This window comes from Vombatus ursinus, unplaced genomic scaffold, assembly GCF_900497805.2.
Source record: "Vombatus ursinus unplaced genomic scaffold, bare-nosed wombat genome assembly UNPS02005459.1, whole genome shotgun sequence".
NCBI classification, from domain to species: Eukaryota; Metazoa; Chordata; class Mammalia; order Diprotodontia; family Vombatidae; genus Vombatus; species Vombatus ursinus.
The window spans coordinates 9,254,444-9,281,086 of record NW_020945237.1 but is presented as its reverse complement, the minus strand read 5'-3'; the positions used below and the strand labels follow the sequence as shown (position 1 = coordinate 9,281,086).

The window sequence follows — 26,643 nt, the reverse complement described above, 5'->3', positions numbered from 1 at the left end:
AAGAAAGAAAGAAAGAAAGAAAGAAAGAAAGAAAGAAAGAAAGAAAGAAAGAAAGAAAGAAAGAAAGAAAGAAAGAAAGAAAGAAAGGAAGAAAGGAAGGAAGGAAGGAAGAAGCAAAGAAAAGAGGGAAGAAAGAAAAAACAAGGAAGGAAAGAAGGGAGGAAAGGAGGGAGGGAGGAAGGAGAGAAGAAAGAAAAAGGGGAGGGAGGGAAGGAAAAAAGAAAGAAAAAGGGAAGGAAGAGGGAAAGAAAGAGAGAGAGAAAGAAGGAAGGAAAGAAAGAAAAAGAGAAAGAAAAGAAAAAAAAGAAAAGACAGCCCCTGCCTTCAAGGAGTTTACAGTCTAATAGAGGAGATAACATACAAACAAATATACAGAAAGCAAGCTATATAAAGAGGAAATAATTAAAAGCAGGAAAGCACTAGAATTAAGAGAGATTGATGAAAGTTTCTTGTAGAAGGTAGGATTTTAATTGGGACTTACAGGAAGCCAGGAAGGTCAATAGAGTGCAAGAAGGAAAGTGGTTCAGGCATGAGGTACAGCCAGAGAAATGCCTAGAATTTTGATTTAAGGTAGGGCAGCTAGATGGCCAAGTGGATAGAGCACATACCCTGGAATCAGGAGGACCTGAGTTCAAATTTGACCTCAGACACTTGATGCTTACTAACTGTGCAACCCTGGGCAAGTCACTTAACCCTGACTGCCTTGCCCCCCCAAAAAAAATAGTAGTTTCATATACAATCCTTTTTTGTTACTATTCTTCTTGGTATACTGGAATGCTTGTGTTTGTTAATAATAATTAAGTTTATAATAAAAACAGACTTTAAAAAAAATTTTCCCTGCTACACTTCAGCCTCTTGGAACTCTTAGCTACCTCCAGATACCATCTGCTACAAAAGGCCTTTCTGGATTCCACCATTAGCTCTCCCTTCCAATTGCTTTGCATTTAAGATGTGTTCTCTTGTCTATGTACATATTTTTTCACCCCAATAGAATGCAAGCTTTTTGAGGACAGAAATTTTCATTTGATGTTTGTATCCCAGCACCTCATACTATGCCTAGAACATAGCAGAAGATTCAGTCAGTGGATAGACAAAGAGGAGACAGAGTTATCGCCATTGGTCAACAATATGATTCACCTACAAAGCCTCAGAGAATTGGCAAAGAAGCCAATCGAGGTACTTAAGAGCTTTAGTTAGACAGCAGGACACTCACCCACCAAAATCACCAGTATTTCTATATAATAATAACACAGTCCAAGAGAAAATAATTGAAAGAACAGTCACTCAAAATAACTACAAAATGAATAAAATATCCAGGAGTCCACCAAGACACACTCAAGATTGATATAAACACAATTTCAAAGCATTTTTTAAAAAAATTTAAAATGGCAAAAACAATTAAAGGAATACTCAGTCATTTGGTCACGACAAAACAATAAAAATTATGATACTACTTAAAATTAATTTATAGAATTAGTATCATACCAAACCAACATAGAGCTAGGCAAAATAACTTGGGAGGGACAAAAGAACTAGAACCTAAGGGGAAATAATAACAGGTAGCATTTATGTAGCACTTTCAGATTTCCAAATCTCATGTCATCTCATTTGATCCTCACAAAATAGGTGCTATTATTATCCCCATTTTACAGATAAGGAAACTGAGGCTGAGAATGGTTAAGTGATTTGCCCAAAAGCACACAACCAGTTAGTGTCCAAGAAAGGATCCAAAACGATGAAAAAAGTAGAAATGAAGGGGAAAGTCTTACTCAGACTTACTGACTTCAAATTATGTTCCCAAAAAAACCATAAAAATTATTTGGAAATGGTTTTTAAACATATCAAAGAGAGGGGCTATGGGTTAATGGATAGACAGCTGACCTCAGAGTCACAAAGATCTGAGTTCATGTCCCACCTCTGACGTATATTGGCTGTACAATCCTGCAGAAGTGACCTAACTTCTCAGTGATCCAAACAACTCCCTAAGACTGCAGGGTACAGAACAGGTGCCAATCTGCACTGACAGGAAAAGCCAATCCCCAGAAGCTACAAGATCAAAACTACAAGCACAGCCCAGAACAGCAAAACAAAACCTACCAAAAACAAAACAACAAAAAAACTAGAAAAGAAGAATGGAGGAACAGGTAAACTCCGTATTTAACAAATCTTACACTTAATACAGCATCTGGCACATAGTAGGCACTTAATAAGTGTTTATCGATTGACTGATCTGAGAACATGGCTGGGAAAACTAGGAAAGTAGCTTAGCAGAAATTAGGCTTAGACCAACATCATAAAGCATAAACCACAACAAATTCAAAATGGGTAGATAACATGAATACTAAAAATCAAACCATTTTTAAAAATTAAGGGAATCAGAATATGTACTTTTCACAGCAGAGCTTGATGGAGCTCTTAATTAGGCATCATTGTTCCTTCTTCATTTTTGAAGAGGACCAATGACATCATGGGTGATAACTTGACTTAAGCATGAACTGGATTTAAGTGAGGCAGTTGCACAAAATCATCAGCCTTACTTTCTCTTCCGGAGTATCAAAGTCGAGTGGCAGGCCAAAAGTCAAGATGACTGATGATGGCCTAGGATGCAGCGAATGACCTTGGTGTCTTCAGTATCTGACCAAGCTCTAATGTTCCACAGCATCTGCTTCAGCTGCCTTCATGGCCATTGGAACAAATTGTTCTCATCTACCCTTTCTGCCAGGAAATTCTTTATATGCCAGGAAATTCTTTACATCCCCCTAACTCATCAACAGGTTTAAGGTCAGTCGTTACCCTCATCCTGGTTTAGCCCATCTACCAAGACAGTTTTAGAGGGGTGTGGCCACTGGGCATGCTACATAGAGGTAGTCACAAAAGATAAAATAGGACAGTTCAATTACATGAAATTGAAAAGTTTTTGCAGCAACAAAAACAATGCAGTGAGGATAAAAAGGAAGAGTGTGGATTAGGGAAAAATATCTTTGCATCATATATCTCTTAGGATTTGATATCCAAGACATACTAACATAACTAAGTATGTGTCTAAACTCCTTTCCAGTTTTAGGAGGAATGATTGTCAGTATACATGTGTGCTTGCGTGTGTGTGTGTATGTGTGTGTGTGTTCCTCTGTGAATCAAATCCATAACTAGAATGAGGCAAACAGAATACTTTGCTTTGCCCCTAGAGTACTGAAATTAAGGTGGGAAATATTTCCTCACTCACTCTCCATGATGAACACTCCCTATGCCTTGGCTTGTGGTTCTAGGATAGCAAATAGCATGACTGGTCCTGTTCTTCATCTCCAGGGTCATGAAATTATGGTGTTCCTTTCCAGTAAGCCACGTCCTCCCTCAAAAACTCTGAGGGCACAAGGATCTCATTCTCTGTGGGATGGGCTACCCCCTTCTAGTGGCAAGAATGTACCCACAATGGTACTTTTCTCTGTGATATTGTCATTGCATACCTTAACTGAATTTTTCCCAGGTACAATTACAGTTAGTTACATCTACGGTGTGTTGGTGTTTAGTACTTCTGAGCTGTGTCTGTTTCTTCATGACACCTGTAGTCATTTTCTTGACAAAGATACTGGAGTGGTTTACCATTTCCTTTTCCAGTTCATTTTACAAATGAGGAAACTGAGGCAACAGGGTTAAGTGACTTGTCCAGTGTCACATAGCAAGTAAGTGTCTGAGACCAGATATGAATTCAGGTCTTCCTGACTTCAGGCCTAGCTCTCTCTACTGCACCACCTAGCAGCCCACAGCTCAGGTGTATGTATGTATGTATGTATGTATGTATGTATGTATGCACGTATGTATGTATGTATATTATATATGTGTATGTATGTACATATGTGATCTTTACCTCTTTGTGTTCATTTTTCCATTCTGACACCTCTGTGGCCTCTCATTCTCTTCAGAACTCCTACATAATTGACACAAATTGACTTGATAGAGAAACCATAATAAATACTTCAATCCAGAATAAAATAAGTGAAAAAGGAAGAGAATATAACACAAAATGTTTGCTTAAAAATCCAAATTTAATTAACATATAAAGGGTTTTAAGATACAACTTCAATAGCATATGCTTTACATGCATTTTTCCTTAATAATTTCTCATTATTGAAATATCACTTCTAGGTTTTGTAGTCACATACATGTAATATTTGAGGGGGAAAAAGCCTTCAAACAAGGAGGAACAATTGACACATTCATGAAATAGGATCCTATTTCTAGTTCTATTGTGAAAGATAATCCCGTTTTTCCTTACATAGCAACCAACTTTGACCTTGGGAACTTTGACTCTGTGAAAAGACTGAACAATTTGGATCCCTCCTGACATAAAACTAATGAAGTTTACAACTATTTTTAAAATCCAGACTCATTATTCTTAATTGACAATTGCTAATAAGCCTATGGAAGATGATCAGGGTTATTTCAATTAACCAATTAGTTAAATTTGACCCTAGAAATATAAGCAAGACCCTAATTGATGACGAATTTGCAAACTGATCTTTCTTGCTGGTAACATTGGCTGTTGACCTTTAATCAAGACATATATCCTTTAGCCACTAGTAAATATACTGTAATTATGTCCATGCATTCTCATTCTCACTTTCTCCCTCATCACATTAGCTTTGGTTTAGAATTGGCACAAAAAATCTACTCAGCAACTACAAGTACAATATAAACTGAATAATACAGCTTTTCCTCTAATCTCATTGAGTTTAAATCCCAATACTTCACGAATATACTTTCCTGAATTATTTCAATACTGTAGAGTAAAATACTTGTATATCTAAACTACCACTCTCTTTTAGTTCAAATGATCCAGAGTGAATTTATACAGAAGAGAATTTTGTTAGAAATTGATTTCAATTCAACATAAATTTATAAAGTACTTTCTATGCTCCAGGGTCTTATTGTTTAAATTAAATACAGCACTCCATTATTAATTAAATGAGGAAACTGAACGATTTCACATATTCTCTTGAGTTGAGTGGTTTCATTATTTTGTTTGAAGTGTTGTAAAAGTTCCCAAAACATCAAGCATATTCACATTGAAATATAAAACAAAAATTAATTTCAAAAGGCAAATATAAAATACTTATATATCTGAATTACCATTTTGTTTATTAGTTCAACTGATCTAGAGCTGACTTTGCATAGAATAGAATTTTGTTAAAAATTGATTCTAATGCAACATATATTTATTATTTTTTTATGCTCCAGGTACTGGGAATACAAAGGTTAAAAAAAAAAAGATAGCTTCTTGTTATCCAGTGGAATCCTTTATAGATTTGGTGAATGAGAAGGGAGGAGAGAAAGAATGTGAATATTGCCCCATGGGCTATTATCACCTAAGGTGATATTTCAGGGACCAGACTGGACCCACCTTTATTCAAACCCCAATAACAACTAAATGAATTCTAAAGGGACTCTACCATGTATGTGTCTGCATTTACATGTCTAGGTTTTAAGCATAGTCCAAATGTCATTGTGTTTTTATTTGATTTCTTCTGTTCAGTATGTCTCCATATATATTTGTATATGTTTGAGTAATCATGTCTCTTTTGTATTTTTATACCCAGTTGATTATACCCATGATTAGTGTGTCTTCATCTGTATTACTTTATGCATTTTTGTATCTCTTTGTATAGAGAATGTAAGCTCCTTGAGGTCAGGGATTCTACTTTTTGTCTTTTTATCCGCACAGTCTACCACAGTGCTTTAGTCCGCAGCAGGCACTTAGTAAATGTAGGTTGGATTAAATAGAATAAGAATGTGTGGAGGAACATAGCCAGAAATGGTTTCTGAAAATGGATTTGGAAAAGTAACAAAGAAAGTATATGTATACATATATGTGTGTATGGATGTATGGATATGTGTATGTATGTATATATAGATGGATGTATATGTATATTTGTGTATGTGTGCATGTGTGTATACATATACTTCTGTACATACACAAACATGTATATGTATGTATGATATATGATATACTTTATAAAATTATGTGTATATGATGAGCATACTTTTTCTTAGACCAAATGGCCAGTTCAGGCCCCTTATTTCTCTTCTCTTGTTTCTTTGGCTACTTCTTATCTTTTGGGCGTCTTGGTGTTGACATTAAAATCAATACCAGATGGGAGACTGGGACAGGAAGAGGCAAAACATGAAAGCAATATTGGAGAGCTGTTCTTCCTTCTAGGATGAGGGATGGGAAAAGTATTACATCTTATGACTAAAATAAAGTTTGGAATTTTATCTAGGATCATAAATCTAGAGCTTAAGGAATCTGAAAGATGCCTTCAGATTTGGAAACTGAAGGCCAGAGAGGTTAGGTGACATTGAGCATCACACAGCTACTAAGTGGAAGAAGGGAGATTCATACTCAGCTTCTTTTGTCTCTAACTCCACCACACTTTCCACTGAAACATACTGCCTCACTTAAAGCCATTGCTGGCCATTATTGCAAATGACTGGGAGGGGGTTCTGCATATATATACATGTGTAAGTCTTTATCTTGTGCTTCAAGTTACACAAAGGTTGTCCCCATTGCTTCCACGATACATGTAAAAGGAGAGACAATTGGTCCAGGAAAACACCCCAACCAATCCATAGTAATAATAGTATCAACTATATACCTCTAATCATGTAATGTCTAATTGGAAACATATCACATATCAAAACATACGGTGATAAGGAATTAGCATTATTTTCATGAGCTAGACCTTAAAGCCTTCTATAGACTCACACAAATGATTATTAGATTGTTACCAAACTTGAAAAAAAATCACTTCCGTTAATTTGAAATCTAATTCTTGAATTTAAGATCATAGATTCAGAGATGAAAGGGACCTCCAAAGTCCTCTAGTGCAATCATGCAATTAGTGGTTGAGGAAACTGAGACCTAGAGATGTAAGGGAGTTACCTGATGTCATACAGGTAGTAAGTGGCAAAACTGGGCCACTAAGTCCAAATCCAACACTCATTCTACCGCACCACACGGCCTCTCAGAATTCTATGTTACAAAAATTTCTTCAGCATCTTACTATTGCCCACTGCCTTACTTCATGATAGTAAGCCCCAATCTTGCTTATATCTCTTATTCAACATTCAAAGGGCAGTGACATTTATTAAGTGCCTACTATGTACAAAGCAGAGAGGTAGCTGGTTTCATGGATAAAGAGCTGACCTAGAAGTCAGGAAGACTTAGATTGAAGTCTTATCTTGGACACATACTGGCTAATGTGACCCTGGGTAAGTCACTTAAACTCTTAAAGTACCAGGCAACTTTCTAAGACTATAAGCTGCAGAGTAGATGCTAATCAAAAAGGTACTATGCTAGGTATTGGGGGATACAGACACAAACTTTTAAAAGTCTCTGCCCTCAAGAATCTTATGTTCTACATGTATATAGATTTTTTTTAAAAAAACCTGATGATATTTAAGCAGTAATTGAGACATTTATTATTTAAATAGTTAAGCTTTGAACACACTCACTTGTGCAATTAAATTTGCTTTTCACATTGATGTTAGTTTAATAAAAGAAAAGTCAATTGCCATTGGACATGACCACATACGTTACCTGACTTGAATGATATATAAATAAAACATGGAGATTTCCAAAGTTATGAAAATGTAATCCACATATTATCTCAATATTCCCACTGCTTTTCACAGAAGATAATTTCCAATTGATTGTCATTGATTTTGTTACATATAATACAACAACAATAACAACATATAATAAAAGTCCACTGTAGGACTTGCTGTTGGGAAGATAAGTCTGTGTTAATGAAAAGTTTCATGGACATCTGTAATAAAATGAGTATGTGTTTGAAAATAATAAAACTCTAATTTTCTAACTCTAAACTGCTCATAAGACTTTTCCAGGGGGTCCTACGGGTTACTGTTTTAAAGAATAAATAAAGCTCCATTTAGAAATAGCATCCATCAGATTGCAAATAATTGAATGGTTCACAAGTTTAAAAAAGTATTTCCCCAAGAAGGTTAAATATTTCATCTAAATCCTTGTTTACTATTAGTTTTGCTTAGCAAATCCTTAGATAATCCTTATCTGGAGCATTCTTTACCCATACTCCATATCTAGAAGAGAATAGGAATGGGAATTGCCAGAATGAGGTCTCGCTGCACTACTATTAAAAGTCACGGAACATTTTCAATCTAAAAGGAAGTTGTTTCATTGGTGGTGAACGCAGTTAAGTAGTTGAAGTAAAAATAAGAAAGGGTCACTAGAATGTTTTTTAAAAGACCTATGATGGGAGTGATTGTCCCCAAATCAGCAATCAAACTAATTCGAACAACCATAAAAGGGAAATCCTGTAAAAAGACACCTAAGGATCCCACGAGACTATTTTGTGGTGCGACTATGATTCGAAGAAGAGAGATATAGGTAAATATGTAAACAGGATATAACCACCCTGACTTAAACACCACAGAGTGCCCAGATACTCGCAGCATCTCAATGGTGTCAGACCACGTGATGAAACTACTCAGAAAAATCTCTGCACGCTTGTCTTGCTGGGACATGGCTCTCAAGGTTCCAGAGCCAAAGGAAGACCTGTTTGCTGGTTGGGGGACTGTGTGGTTTTCCTCACTTGGCTTCTCCTGCTCAGTCACGGTTTTCACTTGCTGCAAATTAGTTTTATGGATACTTGAATCTTCATTTTCTGAAATAAATCAAATATTTAACAGAGTCAATAAAAAAGTGATAATGTTTTAAGGTGGAATGTTAACATAACTATCAGGACACAGATCTAGAGATGACTATTAACTTATCAATGACATGATTTCAATGTAATATCAAAATAATCAAACAAACATTTCTTAAGGACCTATTGTACGTAGAGCACTAGGGGAAATCAAAAACTTAGATAAGACATAGACTTTGACTCTCAGGTTACTAAAACTGAGATGCTGTAGACAGTCCAAAAAGGGGATAAAACTCAAGTAAGAACAGCTATAATGTACAATGAAGGTGACAAACCTTGGGTTCATGAGCAACATGTGACCCACAATACTCCTGAGAGCTGCCCAAATCAGATTAAAATGCAATTGTGAAATATTTTACAAAAGAAATCAAAATACAATAGATAATGTTAATATGTGGTTTTCTAAATCAATACACAGCCTGCAAGTATCCTTATGTACAGTTTAGTGACCACCATTTTTATTTGAGTTTGGCACCACTGATGTACAAGGTTATACAATAAGTGTGTCATTGAGGTGTTATGGAGGGGACAAAGGGGAAAGGTTGTTGTTGACAAGGTGAAGGGAGAGGGTTAAAGGAGGGGAAGAAAGGGAAGACTTTATAAAAGAGGTAGCATTTAAGTTGAGATACAAAGAAGGAAAAGGAATCCCAAAGGCAAAGAGCTGGAGGAAAAATATTCCATACAGGGGATACCATGAGTAAAGACACAGAAGCAGGAAGATAAATTAACAGAAAGAGCGTAGCTAATTTAATATTTATTGTGCATAAAAGGGAGCATTAAGTCTAGCTCGTTAGATATAGTCTGGAAGAAGGCTTTGAAGGAGAGGCAAGGAAGTTTTAGAATTTTGCTCAAGGAACAAGAAAGAACTAATGAAGATCATTGAACAGAAAAGTAGCATCATATCTCGGCACAAATATGGGGTGACTTAAAGTTTGTTGCCAGAACATATGAAGGAAGTATTAAGGGACGGAGGATTGAAATGGAATGTGAGGCCCCTAAACAGCTCTACCCAAGGATACTTTGCTTTCTCCCTCCCATTCTTTTGCACAGGAGATCAAAAAGAATCTTGGGCTGATAAAAAAACTGGGGTACTTCAGACCCAGAGTCTTTGGCAGTTTGTTGAAAAGGAAGCCCCTTAAAATAATTCCAAAGTGATGTAGTTTGGAAATTGGAAATTACACATGAGTTACAAGGATTTTCTAACCTTGAGTCAGGTAAAGGCTTAGACCAGAGACTTTGGTCTAAGTGATAAAGAGGAGATTAAAAAGACAGACTTAAGGTGTGTATGTACTACTTAGCTGGTTGCCTGTTCTATGTTTCAAAAGAGCTGATTCCATGGAGACAACATTCTTCTTTTGAAGACGAAAAGCCTGTAATAGTCAAAGTTATGAAAACAAGGGGGAAAAAAGTAGCTAATGGCTTTTCCTTATACAGATACTGTATTTTGAAGGGCATGCTTCCCCTACAAGAATAGAAGCTTGTCTTTGGGACTTAAATTGAAAGAGTGGTCAAAGAGCCCATTCTTTCTTTTACGGGAGAGAGGTAGCACCTCCGCTAATGACTCCAGCTGAATCCAAAGGCAGAAAGCAGAGAGAAGTTGTGCATCATGCCCAGTATAAAACATACCTGGAAAGAACTAGAAACAACCATGTGACAAATCACGTAGCATTTACTAGTGACTAGTCAACTGGCAATTGAGTGTTTACTTTGTACCAAGAATTGTGTGCTAAACACAAAGAAATCCAAAAACACTGTCCCTGTTTTCAAGAAGCTCACATTTTAGTGAGGGTCCACGCAGAGTCTTAGGGAATACACATTGTCAGCAACTATGACTTCGATGAAGATCTAGCAAAGAAAACTGAGGAGTAAATATTTGATTTATTTCAGAAAATGAAGACATGCATATCCATATAACTTATTTGAGAAGGAATAGTCAGACAGATAGGAGGAGAACCAGCGGAGAACAGAGTCTTTAAAACCTAGAGTGAAAAATGTATCAAGGAGAAGAGGATTGTTGACAGTATCAAAGACTGCAGAGAGGTCAAGAAAGATGAAGATTGAGAAAAAGTCATTAAATTCTATAATTAAGACTGTTGGGAATTTTGGAGAGAATAGTTTCAGTTGAATAATGAGGCTGGAAGCCAGACTGCATAGAGTTTAAAAGATAGGGAGAGGCAAGAAAATGGAAGCACTAATTGGAGACAGCCTTAGTCATGAAAGGGAGGAGAGCTATAGGACAATAGTGAGGGGGGTGTTGAGGATGGAGAAGATATAGATAATTTTATAGGCAGCAGAGAAGCAACCAGTATATAGGGAGAGACTTAAAATTAGTGGGAGCATAGGGAGGTAAAGGATTGGAGAAGACAAGATAGAATGGTATCACTTATGCATGGAAGGGGGTTTGCCTTGGCAAATAGAAGGGCCACCCCTTCATGTGATACATGGGGCAAAGGAGGAATAAGTAGGGAGAAGGCATCTGAGTGATGTGAAATGAGGAAGAAGAGAAAAGAGGAAGTACTTGGTGAATCGTCTCAATTTTTTCAGTAAAATGTGAGGCAAGGTTGTCAGCTGAATGGGTGGTGAGGGAGGGAGACCATGGAAGGTTTGAGGAGGGATGAAAAGATTTGGAAGAGACACTGAGACAAATGAAATAGTGACTCTAATGAGGGAGAATAAAAGAATTCCCTTACTACAGTGAGGATCTAGGGGAGATTTAGACATAAATTTGTAGTGGACCCAATTGGCATGGTTTCATGATTTTCTCTAGCTTCATTCAGCAGCATGTGAATAGGAACAAAGGCACCAGATGGTGAGAGGAAACTGAGACTGGTGGTAGGCAGAAAAAGATCTTTAATAGGATAATAGGACAAAGGACTTGATAGCATATAGTTGAATTGGTCTATCAAGGGGTTAAGATGCAGAAGGGAGAATATAGTCAATGCAGTGGTGATGGCATGGGAAAGAACTGAAGGGTTGAGGGGCTAGAAGTCATGGTGGAGATAAAGAACAGGACTATGGGTCATATAGAAAAGGGAAAGGTAGAATCACAAAGATTATGATCAGGAAAAAAATGAATTCCAGAGTTCATGAACATGGAAGTGGAAAACTTGTGGGTAAATAGAGTTCAAGGATATTTCTGTGTGTAACTGGACTGGGAAAGAGGAGTAGATAATGGGAAATGAAGGAATTGAAAAACTGGGATGTTAGGACGTTTAAGGGAATATTGATATGTGTTGAGGTCCCTTGATGTGAGGCAGGGGTTGGGGAAAGAGAGAAAGACTGTAAACCAGGTACCAAATTCATTCAGAAAGGAAGGAGAGTGTCCAGAAGGTCTGTAGATAATAGCTACCAGAATTTTGATTCGGTGATAAATATGGATTGAATGAATCCCAAAGGAGAAGAGTTTATTAAGTGATGGAGAAGGAGGGAGAGCCTGAACACGGCAATGGGGAACAAGGAGTATTCCAACATTCCCACCATTACTAGTAAGTCTAGGGTATGACTTCATACTCTCATACTAATGCAATTAGTGCTGGAAAGAGGGATCAGAGATTCCATGTCGTCAAGAGGGAATCAGTAAGATCACCAAAACAGCTTTTAATACATTTTTCTTTCATTTATTCATTCATTAAATCAATTATTCATGAGACTTGGTATCTCTGAAGCCAAGAAAGGAAAGTCTATCCAGGAGGAGAGGCTGGTCAAAAATGTTCGCAGAAAGTGCACAGATCACATGGCTTAGAGCTGGAATTTAAAGCTGAGAAATCCTATAGTCCGACCTCTTTATTTGAGGTGACTGAGGCCCAGAGAGGTGAAGGACTCAGGAGAATGTGAGCAGCTTGAAGCCAAACAATATCTTCATTTCTCTCTGTGCCTTCAGCATCATGCAAATAGTAAATTAGTAAATACCTGTTGAATTGAATGGAATGCGATCCAAAATAAGGCCTCTTGGTTGTGGTTGCTGGAACAGATTCAAACTCTAGATATCATGTTGCCAGTTCTTTACAGTAATATGTCCCCCATATTCTTAGTGGCGGTTTTCATCCAGGAATCATTTGTACCAATTTTCTCATTTTATTGTATACGTGTGTGTGCACATATACACATATGTATATGTATGTACATGTATGCGTGTATATAACATACACATGTTATGTGTGTGTATACAATGTACATATATAATCTAATATTATATAGATTATATATAGATAAGAAAACTTAAACCAAGAGAGGTTAAGTCACTTGCCAAATGTCACCTAGCTAGTTTATACTGGGACTACTGTGCCTGACTCCCATTCCAGAGCTCTCTACCACATTCTATAAATGACAAATATTTGAATATTAAATTAAGATGAATTTGGCAACCATATATATGTGATGAATACCCTGAGGAAAAATACCCCCAAGTTGTCCTTTCTTTATTAATTACGGGATTAGAGGGCAAAGGGCCCTGTATTTTTCTTCTTAACAAAAATAGCTCCATTTTAGAACCAGCATCTATCTCAGTGTACATTAAGTGGATCATGTCACTTCCTTACATTAGGATTTACCATCTCACCATCCACTTTGCTTGCAAAGGTTAAAGGTTATCATTATAATTTGAATAATGTATATACTGATCCAATCCCCCCACCTCCACAAATCCAAGCCACAAAACTAAGATTTTGATAACATGACTTATCACCAGCATCCTTCTTCTCACAGTGACAGACTAGGCAGTAAAATATTTCAAACCTACATCTGATAATTGCATACTCTGTTTAATCTCTCCTTGTTACCTTATACTTAGCAACAGTTTGTAAACCACCATAACAGCCACCAAGATTTACTTCTTTCTTCATTATCTAATGGTTAGAATTTGTAGAGAGAGTCCACTTGGCTTACAGAGATTTTCTTTGGGACCCAACTAGGATCTCTTCCTGTCATGGCAGTAAATAACCACAATGCTTTTCTTACCCACTTGTACCCTAAACTTTGTGTGTCCGTTTCCCCAGAACATAATCAAGAGAAGTTTCTTGGTATAATGGTTAGAGAGCTGACTTTGGAGCCAGACAGACCAACATCCGACACAAACTCCCTGGGAAAGTCCTTTGCCAAATGGCTATACATTTTAAGAAGGTCCTTGTTTGCGTTAATTACGTAAGTTTCCTAATCAGACAGTTTCCTATACCAGTGAAATCACATGTCTAAGCTGTGTATGTGCCAAATGCTATGCTTGGTATACAAATACAAAAACAAAAGTGAAAAAGTTTCTGTGCTTAAGAACCTTACACCTTAATAAGATGAATCAGGAAAGGGAGTTTGTCTAGGCAGCCAGAGGGACTGTGAATGGCCCCATTGGTCAGTAAATAGTCATGCCCTGTCCAGTAACAACAATTAGGGTGATACGATAATTGTGCTCTGAGTGAATTGGAAAGGGAGAAGAAAGGGAAAAGGAGAGTTAGAAGAGGTGCAGATGGCAAGATTCTTATGCTGGTTAGGCCCTTTGTGCCAATACCCTGGTGGATCGCTGGAAGGGATTTTTCATCTGAGCTTAATTAGCTCAATCTGTTACAGCATGGTTTTTAAGGAGGTCAAAAATACAAATTTGATTCTTCTGTACCTATTAGCTTCACACAGAAAAAAAAAAACTATGTTCCAAAGTCACAGATCAAACCAAACTCAAGCCAACAATCTCAGAAAACACAGAATATATGGATAACTGGTCTCAGTGAGATCCATTGTGCCATTACAAATGTGCATAGGGATAGAAGGGAAAGGATACTTCTAAATCCTTGCCTTTTCACAGGGCAGGTGGAAGTAGGGGGTAGGGGTGGAGGTCTGTGCATATAAAGAATAGCACTTTAGTTTTCAAACTTTCACTCAGGTAAGCATTCAGTTTCATCAATACTGATAATAAAAAAAAATTATCAGGGCACGATGAAGCTGACTCAGGGCACATTCTGAGCTCCTGTATTTAAGTGATAAGATAACAGAGATTGTACCATTAGTCCTCACAACTCTCCAGTTACAAACTCAACTATTTCAAGTAAAATTATTTGTAAGTAGGCTGTTTCCGTAACTAGTGACTAACAAAATACTTATTACTAAAATTTAGTTTGAGAAATACCTTTAACCAGAGGTTCTTAACTTGTGTGTGTGTGTCTGTGTATGTCTGTGTGTGTCTGTGTGTCCATGTGTGTGTGAGAGAGAGACAGAGACATAGAGAGAAAGACAAAGAGATAGACAGATAGACTAACCCCTTTGGCAATCTAATGAAAGACTCTGGACTCATAGAATTTTTTTTTAATTCATATTGTTGGAAATTGAAGGAAACACCAAATTCCAATTAGTGATTAGTGAAAATAAAGATTTTAATTGTTTTCCATCCAATTCAATTAAGCCCCTAAAATCCAACCAGAGACTTCTTGGAGTATCCCAGTTAAGATCCCTGTATTAAATATTGTCTTAATTTTTTCTTTCTATGTTTGATTTCCAAAGAAAACTTATATTAGCAAATATAACCTGTTCTGGTAAATATGTTGGCAAAAGGGGAAATCAAGAAAGAGTTCATGGACAGAGAGGATCATAAAAGACAAACTGAGCAATTTTTAATTACATAAAATTAAAAAATTCTTTCACAAATAAAACCCATGCACTTAAAAAAGAAAAAGGAAATAATTTCATTTGGGGGAAAATTTTACAGCAAGATCCTCTGATAAAGACCTAATATCCAATATGCAAAAGGAACTCATTTAATTATATAATAATGATGGCCATTCTCAAAAGAAAAAAAAATGCTTAAAGGATATGAATAGGCAGTTCTCAAAGGAAGAAATCCAAACTATCAATAGCTATATAAAAAAATTTTAAATCACTAATAATTATAGAAATCCAAATTAAAACAACTCTGCGATTCTACCTTACATCTATCATATTGGAAAAAAATGACAAAAAGGGAAAATGGAAGAACTACAGGAAGACAGGTACATGAGTACACTGTTAGTGGAGCTGAATTAGTGAATGAATTAGTGGTGAATTAATCAATCTGTTGCTGTGGTTGTGTGGTTTGTCCTTCGTTCTCAAAGAGGACCATGACATCAGGGAGACGATGACATGACTTGCAATTGACTTTGATTTGAGCTAGGGAGGGCTGTGCAAAGTCACCAGCCTCACTTTCTTCTACCATCTAGGTCCAGCAGCCAGATATTGATCAGGATGACTGGAGATGGCCTAGGGTGCAGTGGGAGATCTTGGCCCTTTTAAGCTAAGGTCTTTTCAGGTTCTCACTTTGAGCGAGGTAATACCCATTCACTGAATACTCCTCTTTAAGAAGTGAGTCAAGGGATGGCCCCCATAATTAAAAAAAAAATCAAGCTGGGAGGCAAAGACCCTCAGGTTTGCTGGCCAAAATTTACCTTCCTTTGGGCGGAACACCCTCAGGTAAGGGAAGAGGAGAGGAGAGGAAAGGAGAGGACAAGCTGAGCTGCCCAACTGGAACTGGCCAGTTGAGTTCCCACCCAGGCAGCCTGGACTACTAAAGCTGTTGTAGAAAGCAATTGGAACTCTGAGCAAAAAGCCACCAAACTGTGGTGTAACCTGGTCATCCTATGATTACACCTATGCCCTCATCAGATACAAGACAGAGGAAAAGGACCTACATGTTCAAAAATACTTACAGCAGCTCTTTTAGTTGCAATAAAGAACTGGGGGAAAAGAGTACTGTCCACCAACTGAAGAATGGCTGAATAAATACAGGATATGAATGCGATGAAATATTATTGTACCATATGATATGACAATTGGGACTGTTTCAGAGAAACTTGTGCAGAGTGAAGTAAGCAAAACCAGAAGAACAATTTATGGAACAACACTGTAAAGAAAAATAACTTTAAAAGACTTACGGTCTGTTGACTCTGGTTAATTCAATGAGTAGCCATAATTGAAGAAAACTGATGAAAAAGCAGGCCACCCACTTCTTGACAGAGGAATGATGGACTCGAGGTGCAGAATTTTTGGACATGACTGCCATTTTGTTACAAGGATTGTGCTTTACTTTTCTTTTTTATTTGTGGGATAGGATTTAGAGGGAAAAGAGGAGCTAGCGACAGGGTTGTCTCCCCTTAACAGATGGTAACCCTCTTTGTTCCTTGCTCTTTGTAACAATAAAAAAAAAGAGCTGCTATAAATATAAATCTTGTACAAATGGATCCATTTCCACTTTCTTTGACCTGGTTAGGGGATAGACCTAGATATCATATTTGCCAAGATAATAAGCAGGCCCACCAAAGGATTTCAGGTGGCCAGTGGAAAAATTTAGGGTTGTCACTGCATACTATCCTGTTTGTCACATGACCCTTGCCAACCAACCATCGTCAGTCTGTCTCTAGTCTAACCTATCTACAACCCCAAAGAAGTTTAGCCTACTTTTATTTTGGCCCCTACCTACTGCCAAGTTGTGCAGGTCTGATAATAGGTATGAAATTTGCTTTAATTTGTATTTCTATAATCATTAGTGATTTGAAGCATGTATATAGCTACTGATAGCTTAGATTTCTTTGGTAACTTCCTACTCACATGCACCAGTTTTGGAGAATGGCTCTCATTCCTTATGTAATTGAATGAGTTCCTAATATATATTCACTAGCAATTTTTCTCCCGTTAACCTGGGAAAACCTACATTGGCTTTATTTACAAAAGAACTTTTCAATTTTATATAATAACAAAAACAAGAAAAGAAAGAAAAGAGAATAATGGAAATTTTTTCAATGTACAGAAGAAAACAGAGTTTAGAAGGAAATGTCACCAAGAAGGACAGTTTTTAAAGTAACATATTGAATTCATTATACACTTTTAAAAAAGCAAGCTGTTTGTAATTAGAATTTATATTTTCACATATAATTCTCTTTTGTAAATGAAAATATTAAGTTTTTTGGTGTTTTTAAAATTCAGAATAAAAAATCAAAATAAGAGAAAAGTGGATTATTGTATATCTTAATATACAACTAGGTCTCAATTAATAAAAAAAATAAGGAATTGCCTTGAAATGGTGGGGTTATTTGAATTCATACTACATAATTCCATTGAAATGGAACCAATTACTTTATTTTATATAATTATAACTTTGAAGAGTATGAATTCAAATACATGCGACCACTTGAAGGGATTCATTACTTGCACTTATTAGAACCAAATTGTAGTAAATTTGGAGATTTAGAATCAGGCCACCTGGGCTGGAATTCCAGTTCTGTTTGTCAGCAAAGTCTGGAAACCTTTCTGGGGCTCAGCTTTTTTTATTTTTAGATAGGGATTGTTGTCTGATGGACCACGAAGGTCCTCTATAACTTCTAAATCCTTGAATCATTAGTTGCTTCTTAAATGAGAGATTGCTTGCATTTTTAAGAAGCAATGGCCCTCCAAAGAACTTGTAACTTAATTGTAGTACTGAAGGCTCCATTCTATAATTTGAGGGGGGAGATAAAGAATTGTTTGCTAAAGTTATTCAAAATCCATTTAATCAATACTCATAGTGCTCAAAGGGACCACAAGAGGTCATCTTGTCCAACCACCTATCTTCAAATCACTCACCCTTTGATGAGAAAAAGTCAATAATAATGACTACAGTAAGAGGCAATGTTGATTCCTACATAATGCACATACTATGCAGAATTATATATGCATGTATAGGTTTTATATAATAGAAGCAATATCCTGGCCCTGTGATTTCACTGATAACAGGAACTTCCAGATGAGGAAACTCTACCAGGGTAAGTTGACAACTTCATTGCAATACAGAATTTTAAAGGTACCTCCTAGGTCAGTGGTGTCAAATCCGAATAGAAACGGATCCCTTTGAGATACATATTGACTTAGAAAACCACAAATTAACATTATCTATGATTTATTGTATTGTGTTAAACATTTCTCAATTACGTTTTATTCTGGTTTGGTTCCCATTAGGAGGTTTGTAGATCCCATGCAGCTCTTTTGAGTTTGCCACCTCCAACCTAGAACACTGAATGATTAAGTGACTTGCCCAGGATCACACAGCCAGTATATGTCAGAAGTAACACTGGATCCTATCTTTAAAGCCAGCTCTCCAATCACTAAGCCAAGTTGTCTCTCTGTGGGACATAAAGTATACACATATATCAAGCGGTTGTGATGATATCATTGTGGGAACTCCCCCCACCAGTTGAGATCTTGACCCTTCTATAACTACACTCTGAGAGTTGATTGAGGACCAGAGAGGTTAAAAGACTGCCCTGAGTCACACAGCTAGTAAATGTCAGTGGCAGCACTTGAATCCAGGTCTTCCTTGCTCAAAGTTTGGCTCTCTATCTACTATACCACACTGCCTCACCATAAACATATACAGAGAGATATAGTCTACAGCTATATAAATCTATCTCTCTGGACGCCACAAACTTTGTCTCCTAAGACAAATAAAATTAAGGAAAAATCACCAATACAAGAAAGAAAGGAAGGAAGGAAGGAAGGAAAAAGAAAGAAAGAACATATAAATATACACATTTATATGTACATTCTTATTTAGCTAGATAAAGATTCAGTGCATACAAATCTATATGTCCGTTTAAAGAGACACGTGTAAGGGAACTTATTTATATCCTTTCTCCTTCTAGAGGAGCCTCTCTGCAGACTATATTTCTCCCAGTAGATAATTTTTTTTGGCTGATAATCCAAAACCCTGAGCCAATTTTAAGAGTGTAGCATTTTAGCTACACCTTTGAAGTTGGTTTAAAAGTCAATTTTGTTTATAATCCAGGAAGTGGTCAACTGATTTTTGTCAGAAGGAATAAAAGCAAAAATCCATTCTTTGCCATTGGCCAGCCAGAAGCTGGCTGAAAAATTAAAGTTGTAAGTGCTTCATTTTGAATATCTTATGGCAAAGTCCCCTCAATAAATTTTTCTAATGAAGATTTGCCCACTACCTTCTTTTTAATTTTTTTTTACTTTTTAAAAAAATATTTATTTATTTTAAACATTCTTTTCTTTTTAAATTTTGAGTTCCAAATTCTCTGCTTTCCTCTGAGAAGGCAAGCAATATGATATCAATTATACATGTGAAGTCATGCAAAACATTTCCATATTAGCCTTATTGCAAAAAAAATCAAGAAAAATAAGGAAAGTAAAAAAAATTATACTTCAATTTGCACTTAGTGTTCAAGATTTCTCTCTCTGAAGGTGGACAGCATTTTTTTAATCATGAGTCTTTGAGCATTGTATTGATAGGAGCAGCCAGTCTTTCACCGTTGATGGTCATTTTAACATTGCTGTTACTGTGTACAGTGATCTCCCAGATCTTCTCATTTCACTTTTCATCAGTTCATCTAGGTCTTGCAATGTTTTTCTGAAACCACCCCACCTCGTCTTTTCTCATAGCACAATAGTATTCTATCACAATTATATACTACAACTTGTTCAGCCATTCCCCCAAATGATGGGCATTTCCTCAATTTCTAATTCTTTCCTACCACAAAAAAGAGCTACTATAAATATTTTTGTACATACAGGTCCTTTTCCTTTTTCTTTGATCTCTTTGGGTATAGATCTAGTAGTGGCATTAGTGGATCAAAGGGTAAGCACAGTTTTATAGCCCTTTGGACAAAGTTCTGAATTATTCTCCATGATAATTGGACCAGTTAACAACTGTACCAACAGCACATTAGTGTGCCTATTTTCCCCCATCCTTCCAGCATTTATCATTTCTGATAGGTGTGGGGTGATACTTCAGAGTTGTTTTGATTTGCATTTCTCTAATCAATAATGATTTAGAGCATTTTTTTCATATGACTATAGATAGTTTTGATTTCTTCTTCTGAAAACTCCCTGTTTATATCCTTTGACCATTTATCAATTGGGGAATGGCTCTTATTTTTATAACTTTGACTCAGTTAACTATATATTTGAGAAATAAGGCCTTTATTAGAGAAACTTGCTGTAAATTTTTATATTATTTCATTATTTATGGTACCTTTTAGCAAAATATAGTTTCTCTGATTATCTCTTTTAATTAGGTTTATTTTTGCTTTTGCTGTCTGAGATCTGGTTTTTGTTTTTTGTTTTTTGTTTTTTTAATTGCAGGTGAAATATTTTTCTTCAATGAATTTTTGTGCCTTTTTTACCATTAGGCCAATTCTGTTTTTTAAGGTGTTATTTTCTTCAGTATTTTTTCTGCCTCTTTTACCAAACTGTTAATTTTCTTTTCATAATTTTCTTGCATCACTTATTTCTTTTCTGATTTTTTCTCTACCATTCATCTCTTTCTTTGACTCTTCTAAGAATTCTTATTGGCATTTTTCTTTGCGGCTTTACTTGTAGCTGTTTTCACATTATTATTTTCTGAGTTTGTGTCTTGCCCCTCTCTGTCACTGTAGTAACCTTTTATGGTCAAGTTCTGGTTTTTGTTGTTTGGTTATTTTTCCAGCCTATTTCTTGACTTTGAACTTTATGTCAAAGTTGGGCTTTTCTCACTTGGGGTTGGAAGGCCCTCCCAAATTTCAAACTTTTTGTGTTGCTGTTTTCAGGGCTAGTTCTAGGAGTCTGCACATTTTTGGTGCTTTGAAGGTGTTGTGGTCTGGTGAGAGGTGTGGTCACTGCTATCCAGATCTGCACTCTGGTTTCTACCCAGGAAGGGCCCCTGTTCCCCTGAAGTGATGAACAGTAGCACTCCTTTTGACCCTGGAACTATAACCAGGTCTCCTGTTCTCCTGAAGCCACAAGTGCTAATGCTGCTCTCTGCCTTGAAACTGTGAACAGCGCCTCTGCTCCCTTGTGACCAACCACAAGTACTCCTCTCCTCCCTGGAGCTGACACCCAGAACCATGACCCTGAATGGCATATGAGCAATAGAGTTATAAATCAGCACCAGCTGCACCCAGTGCCAGCAAAGGATCCCCTGCAATGTCCTTCTGACCAATTGTCTGTGACCCCCTTACTGTATATGGGCTGAGAACTTCTGAAGCCGCTGCTGTTGTTTCAGCCCTCCTTTACTACCTTCTAATCAAAAGACCTGTACCCCAAATTAAATGCATCAATGGCATGAGAATTTCATGAAGATGTATCCCCAGCCTCTAGCCCAGAGCCTGGCACATAGTAAGGGCTTAATAAATAAATGTTTATTGACTAACTGAAGTGGGGATGGGAATGGGAAAAGAGAAGACTTTGGGGAGCACATGATAGTGATCTCCAAGCACTTGGAGGGTTTTCCTGTGGAAGAGAGTTTAGATTTTGTTTCTCCTGGGCCCCAGTATGAAAACTAAGAGAAATGAGACTAAATTTCAGAGAAGCAAATTTAGGCTTGATGTAAGTAAAACTTTTCTACTATTTGGAGCTATTTGCAACTATTTGCAAAAGTTGAAGGTGAGGCCTCAGGAACTATTTGGTTTCCCCTCCCTAAAATTTTATAAGCAGAGGAACTATCTGTTCTGGTATGGATTGACCTAGATCTGTGGGGTGCCTTCCAATGTTGAGATCCTGTAATTCAGTGCCACGTAAATCAATCAACCAACAAGCAGGTACTAAGTGCTGGGACACAAAGACAAAATTCAAGCCATCTCTGCCCTCAAAGAGCTTACAATCTAGTGAGGAGAGGCAACACATACATAGATAATGTACATAAAATACACACAAATCCCTGTGTTCATATCTCAATGATTCTTTATATACTCTCCACAATAGATGTGGATAACCTTTAGTCTCCCTGAGCCCCTAACCCCATTCTCAATCCCCATGTACCCTCAAAAGCATTCTCTTTAAAAACAATTTATTGATGTTTTCTTTTTTAAAAAAAAATATATCACCGACCATTCCCACCTTCTCCCTTCCCCCTCCCCTAGAATCTTCCCTTGTATTAAGTATAATCAAGCAAAATAAACCACTCTGTTGGCCATTTCTTACTGTTTCATTTTCTTCATATTCCCAGGGTCTAGTAGTGCCAAGATAACTTGGGGCTATGGGGGGGGGGTTGGTGTTAGGAGGGGAGGTGACTAGAAGCTGAGCGAATCAAGAAAGGCTTGACATAGAAGCTGCCTTCTCAGCTTTAGCTGGCTGGGCCTTAAAGGAAGCTAAGAACTGAAGAGATGGTGTGGGAAGAAGTGCATTTCAGGCATGGAGGTCATCCAGCCCACATGGCTGCAAATATAAACCAAGGAAGGAGAGAGTTTGAAGAAGAAAAGCTAGTTAGCCATGCCAAAAGTTGAAGGAAGTCCAAGGAGGAGAAGAGTTTAGCAAAGTTTACTGAATTTGGAAATCTAAAATGTCTTATGACCTGGGGGAATGTAGTTTCTGTAAATTAGGGGCTAGAAACCACACTACAAGGGGATGGAGAATTGAGTGGATGGTGAAGAAATGCTGGGTGGAAGTGTAGACTAGACTTTCTTAAAGTTTAGCAATGAAGGGTAAAAGAAATACTGTACAGTACAAAGAGTTTAAGGGGATAGCAGGATGTAAAGTAGGTGTTTTTAGTGTAAATCAGACTTGAAATGAGAGGAAGAAGGAAAGGATACGAACATGATTGATAGAGCAAGGTCTTAGAAGATAGAGGATAGGGCAGTATTAGGGATACAAGAGAGGGTTTAGCCTTGCCTAGGGGACAGTCCACTTCAACCTTTGGAACTCTGATGAATGCATAATTTCAGAAAGCTGATGGTGAAGCACACCCCCTACCCCTAAACAGAGAGGTAATGGACTAAAGGTATAGAATCAATTAACATGCATTTATTAAGCACCTGCTGTGTGCCAGACACTGGGTTAGACACTGGAGATACAAAGCCAAAAATGAAACCATGAGACATGGCCAAAGTGGTCATTTGTTTTGCTGACCACACTTACTAAAAAGAGGAAGGAGGTAAAAATGGGAGGGGAGAGGGATGGTGGGAATGGACAGTGAGATATTTAAAAAAGGAAAGAATACAATTTTTTAAAAGAAGAGTGTTGGGGTACGTGCAGGTTGAGAGTGGAGTTGGGGCCTCAGAGAGAGCCAAAATTAGCAATCTCCACTGTGGAAAGTACGAGGCAGAATCATTGAAAAATGAATACATATATAGATTAGCAAAAAGCAGTGCGTAGTAGAGGCTCAATAGCATGAATTTGGAATAATCCAGCAGTACAGTTTTATGACTTCCTCCAACTGCCCTATGCTGTCCCTCCCATACTTGAGATTTGAGATGACCATGAAAGACCTCAGCAGAGCTATCTCTTCTGTCACGGACACTGTGTCTCTTAATGCAGACTATGGCTATGCTGACTTTTAGACAGTTGAGTCACAGTGTTGAATCACATCCAATTCTCAGAACAGTGAAACCTTCAGGTCTTTTGCATGTGATCTGTTGTATTGCCATCTCAGAGTTGTGAAATTGATTTTTTTTAACCCTATCACAGGATTTTGCATTTCTCTCTACTTAATTTCATCTTCTAAGACTCAGGACATCTTTTTAAATTCTGCCTTTGGTATCCATTAGGGTTAGCTAGTGATCTCTCCCAGCTTTGGGCCATCTACAGATCTGATAAACATCTGATTTATGCTATCAGATAAGTCATTGAAAAAAAAAAGATAAAAGAACACATGGAGATATGTGCAGCCTTCTACCAGATCCTCTCTAAGTGGACATGAGCTTGGTTTTCCTTCGGGTCTGGCCCATCAATCATTGCCAAATCCTCCTAAGTATATTAACATCTAGCCCAGATTTCTCCATCTTTCTTGCCAGAAGAACATGTGATATCATCCATTCCTTTGCTGAAGTCTAGGTGTAATGTGACAACAGTGGTAGAGCTATCAGTCTGATGGAAGGTAATAGGGAAGGGAAAGAGAAATATGCCAGGCATTGTGCTAAGCATTTTACAAACATTATCTCATCTGAAAATGGAAGTCTGGCATGATCTATTCTTGAAGTAGCCACGTCCTTCCAGATCACTGTTAAAACGTCTTTTTAATAATCCACGATAGAATTTTGCCAGAAAATGAAGCCAAACTCACTGAACAGACAGTTTGTATTTTCATCTTCTGTCCATGATCTGACCAGATGGCCTTTTCTCTGTTTCTCACACACAACATTCCATCTCTCCTCTCCATCTCTTTGCATAGACCATCTCCATGACAGGGATGCATTCAGCTCAAGCATCATCTTCCTCAAGGCACCCTTTCTGATCTTCTCTTTGATGTCCACCACAATTACCAGTGCTCTCCTTCCAATGCTACCTTGTATTTTTGAACTATTTTGTCATTTGTTTTTCTTCATATTTATGCTGTGTATATTTTTATACATACTCATCTCTTCCATTAGAATACTAGTTCATCACAAGTAGGAGTTGTATTATTTCTTGTCTTTGTAGCCTCTGTGCCTAGCACAGTGCCTGGCATGTAGTTACCACATGCTTAATAAATACTTGTCAACTGATTGATCAACGCCATCATTTTTCTGTTTTTGGAAATAGGGATGATATCTGTCTTTTTTCAGTTCTATTGTCGCACCTAGCCTATTCTCCATAATTTCAAAGATCCACAGGAGCTCAGAAGTCACACCTGCTAGGTCTTTCAATAGCTTCTCACAAAGTTCATAAAATCTTGATGGTTTGGACTCATATACGGGAAGGTAATTATGGTCTTACTATCACTTATCTTAGGTTTCAATTCCTGTTAGCCATATTTGTTCTAGCCTTCCTAGTCCAAAGATCATTTTCCTTGGCAAAGAAAAGAGAAGCAAAATGAAAGCTGATCAGGCCTATCTTCTCTCCATCATCCATTATTACTACCATCACCTGTCCTCCCAGAAGCTGTGGAGACCCTCCTTTAATCTCTTGTCAGCTGTCTTCTAGTTTTCCTCTTATCTTTCTGACTGTTCCTTCTCAGACTCTCCCACTGGGCCATCATAGGATTATTGATTTAGAGCATGAGGAGCCTCAGGAGACATCTAGGTCAACTCCTTTATTTTACAGATTGCAGTAGACTCTGTTACAGAAAAAACAGAGGACCTTGGAGCTCAAGTGATTTGTCCATGGTCAAATAGAACACATAGAATCAGAGACAGGATTTGAACCCAGGTCCTCTGACTTCAAAGCCAGTGCTCTTTCCACTATATCACACTCCTTACCAAGAAGTTCATCTCTCTCCTCTTGGCCCCTAAGTGTAGAGTCCTCAGCCACCTTTTTTTCTCCCTATATTCTCCCCTTTAGTGATCTTGCAGTTTCCAGTGGCTGAAATACCATCTCTACTCAGATCACTGCCATGTCCTCATTCTCTCCCCTAAACTCTAGTCTCACCTTCTAACTGCTTGCTGGACATTGCCACTGGTCCACTGGCATCTCAAACTCAACTTGTCCAAAGTTAAATTCATGACTTTCTGCCATTAAACTGGCCCCTCCTCCCAACTTCCTTATTTCTTTTAATGATTCCACCATTTCCCAGTCTACTGAGATCAAATATTTCACATCTAGTTACCAGATCCTGCTGATTCTACTTCCTCATTGTCTCTAGCAAACAGACCCCTCCCTACTGACATGGACATCAATCTAGTTCAGGCCTATCACCACGTCTCACTTGGACTATTTTGTTAGTGTTGTACTTTATCTGTCTGCCTCCAATGTGTTCCCTCAACCCTCATCCACCTTTTATTTAGTTTTTCAAAATAATCTTAATGCACACCTTGGACCTTATCACCCTCCCCACCCCCCAGCCCTTAAAACCTTCTATATGTCATTGCCTATGGAATAGAATATTAATTCCTTTCTTAGTGGCATGACTAGCCTGGTAGTTCAGGGGGACACTGTAAATATAGCGTGTATAGAGTTAAGCATAGTATTTGACAAGTCTCTGTCCCTGTGAGCAAGATGAGGATATGTGGGCTGTGTAACAGTATGATTAGATGGATAGTAACTGGTTGTAAAATCAAACAAAAGAATGCTA

The 26,643-nt window shown here is 37.5% G+C and overlaps 1 protein-coding gene across 1 annotated transcript in view; it reads right to left on the bottom strand.

Annotated features, from left to right (window-relative positions):
* Positions 1-8,193: 8,193 nt before the first annotated feature.
* The window catches only part of TMEM236 (transmembrane protein 236), a 36,426-nt gene continuing 17,976 nt past the window's right edge, over positions 8,194-26,643 (bottom strand). Inside the window, exon 4 of the mRNA XM_027847837.1 lies at positions 8,194-8,699. Coding sequence (XP_027703638.1) covers positions 8,194-8,699 — 506 coding nt within the window. The remainder of the gene's footprint in view (positions 8,700-26,643) is intronic.